The sequence below is a fragment of the Aquila chrysaetos genome, chromosome 15 (genome assembly GCF_900496995.4).
Source record: "Aquila chrysaetos chrysaetos chromosome 15, bAquChr1.4, whole genome shotgun sequence".
NCBI classification, from domain to species: domain Eukaryota; kingdom Metazoa; phylum Chordata; class Aves; order Accipitriformes; family Accipitridae; genus Aquila; species Aquila chrysaetos.
Genome location: NC_044018.1, coordinates 17,108,149 through 17,115,347, shown reverse-complemented (window position 1 = coordinate 17,115,347; position 7,199 = coordinate 17,108,149). Strand labels below are relative to the sequence as shown.

The 7,199-nt window shown below is 45.5% G+C and overlaps 1 protein-coding gene across 11 annotated transcripts in view; it reads left to right on the top strand.

Annotated features, from left to right (window-relative positions):
* Window positions 1-6,279: 6,279 nt before the first annotated feature.
* Window positions 6,280-7,199, top strand: part of ASAP2 (ArfGAP with SH3 domain, ankyrin repeat and PH domain 2) — a 94,267-nt gene continuing 93,347 nt past the window's right edge. For 4 of the 11 annotated variants that reach the window (XM_030037001.1, XM_030036999.1, XM_030037000.2 and 1 more), the window contains exon 1: window positions 6,282-6,604. In XM_030037001.1, coding sequence (XP_029892861.1) covers window positions 6,479-6,604 — 126 coding nt within the window. In that variant the 5' untranslated portion in view covers window positions 6,282-6,478. Of the gene's footprint in view, window positions 6,605-7,199 lie in introns of all 11 variants that reach the window. The other 7 variants (XM_030037004.2, XM_030037003.2, XM_030036998.1 and 4 more) reach the window with 4 other exon arrangements.

The window sequence follows — 7,199 nt, the reverse complement described above, 5'->3', positions numbered from 1 at the left end:
TGCATTTAATTTCTTAGGGTTTCATAGTATTCTAATTTGTCTTTTTGAAGAGAGACGACTTTCTAGTTTCCAAATTCCAGTGGGGCAACGGAGCAGTGTTGTTTTCTGAACTGACTTTCAGGAGTCTGTCCTTGACAGCAAATTTATGAGAGAAATGAAGGTGCTTTGTGTCTGACAACAATACAGGTTGTTGTTTTTTTTCTCTTTCCAAAAATTCTTGAATCTGAGAACATTCCTCTTGTCTCTTCACTTTGTGCCCATGGCAACTAATGCCTCTTCACTTCTAAACATGATTCAGTTGTCTTTCATGTAAGTCCTGTCACCTGAAACTTTTCTGATTCTGGGACCGAATTGTAATTCTGTAATTTCTCAGAAAAGAAATCACCTTATCCCAAGTTATACATCAGGGAGCTGATGCAAGAGTGCAGTGTGCTGAATACTGTCTGGTGAGCGCAAAAGTGGCTCACAGACTGCTGATCTTGACTATTTTCACTGGTGATCTGGAGCTGTAGGATCAGAGTAAGATCAAAAAGGCATGTCTATGGAAAGGCAGTCTACCTCCATTGTGTTATCTTCTTTGGGCACAGCTGAACTGCCAACAGGAATGACATGGTTCCAGGTGACATGAGGCTTCAGAAGTGACCCTTCATGATGTGCTTGTTCTTGTGAATATTTGCGATGGCAGTGGTGTTCACAATTGCCTAGAAAGACTAGAAAGACTGAGTTTCCCTCTCTGATGTTACTCTCCTCCCCTTCTGTGAGCAGGCTGGTTTACGAGACCAGTGCAGAGACTGAAAGGTTGTGGTGGTTAGGGATAATGACAAAGGGTGAGGAAGCAAGCCACCCGGGGGAAAAACAATCTGTACAGCATGAATATTAGAAGAATCTTTCTGGGACTGTAGCAAGGTAACTCTTCAGCAGTCAGTATCCCTGAGGGCTTCCCATCTGATGTGCACTCTAGAGATGGCCCAGGGGCCTGCGGCTTGATCCACACAACACAATCCAGCCTGAGGCACCATGAGAGGGGCAGCACTTGAGGGGATCCTGAGAGAGCAGTGCAGACTTACCCAGTCTGATCCACTGAAAAGAACACTGGATTCCAAAAACCTGAAACATTCTTATATAACACATGGGACTACACACATTCACCTAGGACATAACCTTACAAATACTGTGACCATAAGATATTATTACCAAATTCAAATTTAAAACTATGGTGCAGTTTTGCCAAACTCTCATTAGGCTGAAAGGTGTACAGACTCAGTCCTGTCCAGTTTCACCCTTTAAGTAGCATACTCCCCTGCTACTGGTTAAAATAATATCTTTTGGGAGTTTTGAGGGCAACAGCACAAAATACCAACACTCTTCTCTGTGTTTTCTTTCTTGCCTTTGTCTACATGCTACCACTTCAGTTGCAGGTGTTGTTGTTACTATGAATACTAGGAAAAACACATCTTTGTAAATTCTCCACAGAAGTCTAAGAGCAATGCAAGGGAACACGATTACATAGTAAGAGTGCGAAAAGCATACAATCCCATGTGCTTGAAACAGAGGTTCCCAAGTAGGCACTTCCAAATGCAAAAAGTCCTGGGAAAAATATACTTTCCTGAAATAACTTTTTAAATTTGCAGAATTTGCACTTATTTGTAGAAATAAATCTCTAGAAACATACCTATAAGAGCAAGTATATTTTCAAATAGGAATTATTTTCAACAGAATAATGCCACGAGTTCATTCATTAAAGAGCAGACACATTTGCTATTCTAAAGCTGCTACATGCTGTAATCGGTATCATGAAAACATGAGTTAGACCTCTAAAATCATAGCAGAAACGTAAAAATAACCAAATATCTGCTCTTTTGGGGATTTGTACCTTTAGAAATCACAAGAAGCCTTTCTCCAAAACTGTTGGAACTAATTTTCAAAAGTGGAATCTGTTTTGAAAGTGTTTAACTGAACACTGAACACCAGGGATTGATACCTCAAGAAAAAAATTTTAAGACTTGGTACAAAATGACAGGATCCAGTAACAAGGCTTATCACACAGTGTTTTACTTATCTGCTGTGACTCATGTGTACTACACAAATTTCTGAGTTTAACATCTACCTGCCTGAAAATTGTCACCCAGTAATTAGCAGCTGACAGACAACATTTATTTGCATGCTTATTTTTTAAGTTCAAAGATAAACAATGAGGATAATGAGATTTCCTATGAACCACCTTCTTGTGTTCCCTCAAACCACCTTTAACAGAATTAACAATACACCTCAGAATCCTTGTAAATACTGAGTACATACAAAGAAGGCCCAAAAAAATATCTGAAGCTATCAAAGAAAGAAATTCTGTGAAAAAACACTGATATCAAAGAAAGATAGACAGAGCAAATACTGTGAAACAATCTGTTATTGAGCTAGTTAGTGAAGGGCAATAACGACACGACTGCTGTGGAAAAAAAAAAAATCCCTTACACATTTTGAGTCCTATCCCAGGCAGCTGCTTGAAGGATCATCGCATATGCTAACCAGCTCATCATGTTCCCTCCCTGCTATTCTCACAACTCTTTTAGCATGTCCTTTCATTAAACAGACATTAACTTTTGCCTCTGTTTGATCCATGTTAACATCCAACACCGAACTGTTAAATTTCAAGGACACAAGGTCTTGTGCACTGTTTCTCACCCTGACCCTCATTCTTGTAGTAATTCCCCCTTAAACATCCCAGTCTATCTCGTAATCCTTCTTGAAAACCCTACTTAAAATGTCTTGAGAAACATTCGTGCAATAGTGTGCAAAGATCACAGACTGTCATACAGACCAATAATGGTCCGGTATTTCCTTATATTCACTCAATTGCCTTTCCATTAGCTAATTTTAGATGCTTAGATCTCCAGAGGCTGCCTTATTGTTCTGTGTTTGTATAGCACCTGGTCCTTGGTTTGGGTTCTTACTGGCAGTGATGCAAATAAATATTTTGACATACAGATAAGATTTCTAAAGGCTCAAAAACCAAAAGGAGAAGAAAATTAGTTATTTTTAAATCTACCTTATGATTTTGAAGGTCTGTCGTTTTAACAACACTGACTGATAAAACCATTAATGCTGGTTTGAAGTCAGGGTAGGAGGAAATGTTTGTACAAAGCAAGTATTCTGATTTTCTTATCTTCTCCAAGGGAAAGAGACCTAAACCCTGATATTTCACACCGCTTTACAGAGTTGTAGTCTATGCATATCCACAAGACTAGAAGCTTTTCAGGAATGTGCAGAGCTTGGATCGTTGGAAAGTGTTTTTGTTATTTAGTTCTCTTTAGTAGAAGACCTCTAACTGCATGACTGTGTCAAAGAAGACAGTGACATTTTGTCTAGTAAAGAAAGAAAGAAAGAAAGAAAGAAAGAAAGAAAGAAAGAAAGAAAGAAGTGTCCAAAGCCAGAGTATAAGGAGCAATGGTGAGCAAGCAAGCAGGAAAAACCTAGAGACAAAATAGTAGTACCAGATCCCGCATAAGCAAGCCTCGTTCACAGCTGTCTCATTATCGAGCCATTCCACTGCAACACTTATTCACAGATTCAAAGAATGGGGCTGGATGCTGAAATTAAGTGTCACTCATAAATACCTAGAGGCCAGAGTGGACATGTAGATGAGCCAATATGATACGGGGACCAGAAAGTCTAATGATACTCTTGAATGTAACAGTGAGGGAGTAGAAAACCAGGGTAATAATTTACTGAGGTGTTAGCACTATAAAAATGATGGAAGGGCTGAGAAAATATCCTTTCAGTGAGATGCAGGACTCGCACACACTAGTAAGTGTTATTGCAGAGTAACGAGTTGCCACATGTCAGTTGACCCACAGTCACCATCTGTGTACTCAATCTTGGTTTGTGGCCAATGCAAAGCAATTCAAATTAGCTCAGCCCTCTTTAAAAGAGGAGTTGATCAGCTTGGTTTATCAAGAAACAAAACTGAGAAATTATTTCACTACAGTGTACAAGAACACTCACAGGGAGAAAAGTCTGAGTACTGAATAGCTCCTTAACCTACTGAAAAAATTGTAATAACAAGCAATAGCTGGAAGACACAGTAATCATGACCACTGTCATAAAACACTAGCAGAAGCAGCGGATTCTCCAAGCTGTTGAGTTTTGATATCAAGACTGGACATCTTCTAGAAGGTTCACCCAAGCACAAATCTTTAGGTTCAGAAAAAGGAGAGCTAAGTCAAATGCGCAGTCTGTCAAGCAAAAAGGCCTCACAGTTTCATTAGGATGGCAAATTTTTTGATCTATTAAGTTAAAGATCAGAAGATATCACTGCAATCATCTCACCTAACCTGCTGTGTAAATACGGTCTAGAATTTAAAGATTCATTGCATGATGATACTGTCTTATTTGTATATATTCCAATATCAAACTGAAAATGCAACCACTAGAGATTGCATTGACATGCTGCAGATTCGGACTATACCTGATAGAAGAGCTGTTGTAAAAAGTTAAAATCTAGTATTATTTGCCTTCAGACACCAAGTTTTTCATCCCCTTCAAAATTTCTAAATAAATATACCACATTGGAAGGTAGGATAGACAGTTTAAGAATGCTAGTGTTTACTAAGTTTGGATAATAGTGTGATAAGTATTGCTCTAAAGGTATCACCATCAGCTGATACAAAAATAGAGATGCAAGATCACACATTTTTAGCAAGAATGAATATTTATACTCAACCTAGTCACAAATATACTCATTTATTATGTGACATACAAATACAGACAGGAAGTTTAATGCATTAGCATCAGAACAATTTATACCTGTACATGCCCCATTAACTGAAACATGCAGAAGTCTTAACAAGGAGAGAGGTTTATAACACAAAGTTATATGGAGACAGCAGTTAAAAGCAAAATAACGGTGGCAATTTTTATGAGAGAAAATTAGGAACAATTAGAATGGAGAAACTAGTAAGAGTTAAAAAAAGAAAGAACATGCATATAGTCACTGTTCATTCATCTGCTTTGCTACAACCAGTAAAATAAATATGGTTGACAAGCTTAATCATTTATGTTAAAGGAGAACTTCTCATAACACTAGCAAGGATTACAAAGGGCAGTAACATCTCAGTAGGCCTGCAGTTATTTATTTGGACATTTTACAAACTGCAGCAAAAGAGAACCTGCTTACTCATCTGAATTCCCTGGAGAGTTTTAAATCACAGTAATAAAGAATCACTTATAGAAAGCTAATAACTGTATCACCAGAGGGGAGTGAAAGAGCCACAGGAGAGTTTCTGGGCCAAAATACAGACTTCCAAAGCTTTCTGCGCTAACAGGCTGGAAGTCCTAAAGGCTTTGAGGCCAAGAGAAACCACCAGTGTGGATCCCATCCTTGGATTCCCAACACAAACAAGCACCATGCCCACTCGGTGACACCTTGCCAATCTCCCTTCTGCCGCGTCAGTCATGAATGCCACTGCTGGGGCTGAGTTTTGCCCGTTCTGCCTCAATTAATCCTTGTGGCTTTATATTAAAGAACAAAGCATCTCCTCCTCTGATAACAATGCTTCCTCTTCTGAGTACAGAAAAATCTAAGAATCTAGATATAAACGTTACTTAGCCCAAAAGTATTTTCACACAGACCTCTCAGGAACTACAGCATTTCTCAACTTTAGCTCCCTCGAAACTAGGCAGTGAACTCGTCAAACAGATTAAACTGTCGAAATATAGATTATGTACTGTTTGGGAAGCGACTGTCCCTGCCACCTCCGGGCAGCCACAGAGGGGACAGTGCGGAGACCTGTCCTGTGGGCTTCCACCCGCCCCTCCTTGCATCAGGTAGGCATCGCGCCTCACCTTCCCCTGCCCTTGGGTTTTTGTTGTTGTTAAACACGGCCTTAATTACACGGCTGGATTTGTCCTGCCTATCCCTGGGATTACCCAGCCGGTGCCTGCCGTTAGAGCCGCGCTGTTCCCCCCCCACCTCAGCCCGCTCCTCTTTCCCCGGCGGGGGTCGGGAAGGAGGGCGGGAGCCGCCATCTTCTCAGGGCGGGCGCCGGGGGGCGAGTGCCTGCCGGCAGGTCTCCTCCGAGTGTGTGGAGACTGAAGGGGGGGGGCGTCATGCGGCCGCGCCTCGGCCTGCCTCCGCCCTTGTGTGTGTGTGTGAGGGAGAAAGCCAGAGGGAGGGCGGGGTGCGGAGGCAGCTCCCGCCGCCGCCTCCCCCCGGCCCGCCGATGGGCGTGTGCCCGGCCCCCGGTGCTGCGTGACCGCGCGGGGAGGAGGAGGAGGAGGAGGGAGTGTGGGTGCGGGGAATTTCCTTGTGTGGCGGCGGAGGAACAACACCGCTCTAGACGGCGGGGCTGCGAGGAGGGCGCTGCCGCCGCCCGTTGCCGAGCGATGTGAGGGGGAGCCCCCCCTGGGCCCTCCCCTCCCCCCGGAGCCGCCTGCTTTCCCCCCCCCTCCCCTCTCCCCTCCCCTCACTCATCCCCGCCCCGCCATGCCGGACCAGATCTCCGTGTCGGAATTCGTGTCCGAGACCAATGAGGATTACAAGTCACCTACCGCCTCCAACTTCACCACCCGGATGGCCCAGTGCAGGAACACGGTGGCGGCCATCGAGGAGGTGAGCCCCGGGAGGGGAGGCGCGGCGGGGCGGGGAGCGGGCTGCGCAGCCCCCTCCGGCCTGGCTGCCCGCCGCGGCGGCAGCGGCAGCAGCAGCAGCAGCAGCAGAGAACAAGGCGCTACCGGCGCTGGCTCCTGCCGCTCCCTCTCCCCGCCCGGCCCCGAGGAGCGCCCTCGGCTGCCGCTGAGAGGAAATGGGGCTCGCCCGGGTGGAGAGGGGAAAGAAAAGGAGAGGGGGGAAGGGCTGAGGCGCTGCTGCCCCCCGGCCCGCGGGGCTCGCGCTCCGCCCGCCTCCCCGCTCTGAGCTCGCCCCTCAGCGCACGGCGGGGCAGGGGCTCCGGCCGCCCCCCACCGCCGCGTCTCTCAGCCTGGGGGCAGAGGAGCCCGAGCGCTCGTTTCTCTCTCCTCCTGGCGTCCGAGGAGCCCCGAGCCGGTCGCTTCCGCCCGTCTGCCTTCTTACCTGGAGGGAGACTTGAACTCTCCAGCCTCCCGGCTCTGCCCCTTGCTTCACAGCGACACCTGAACCGCCTCGGCCCCGCCGCGCCTCCTTCCCGCCCCGCCAGCTGCCGTGTGGGGCTTGGGCCCTGGCAGCCCCG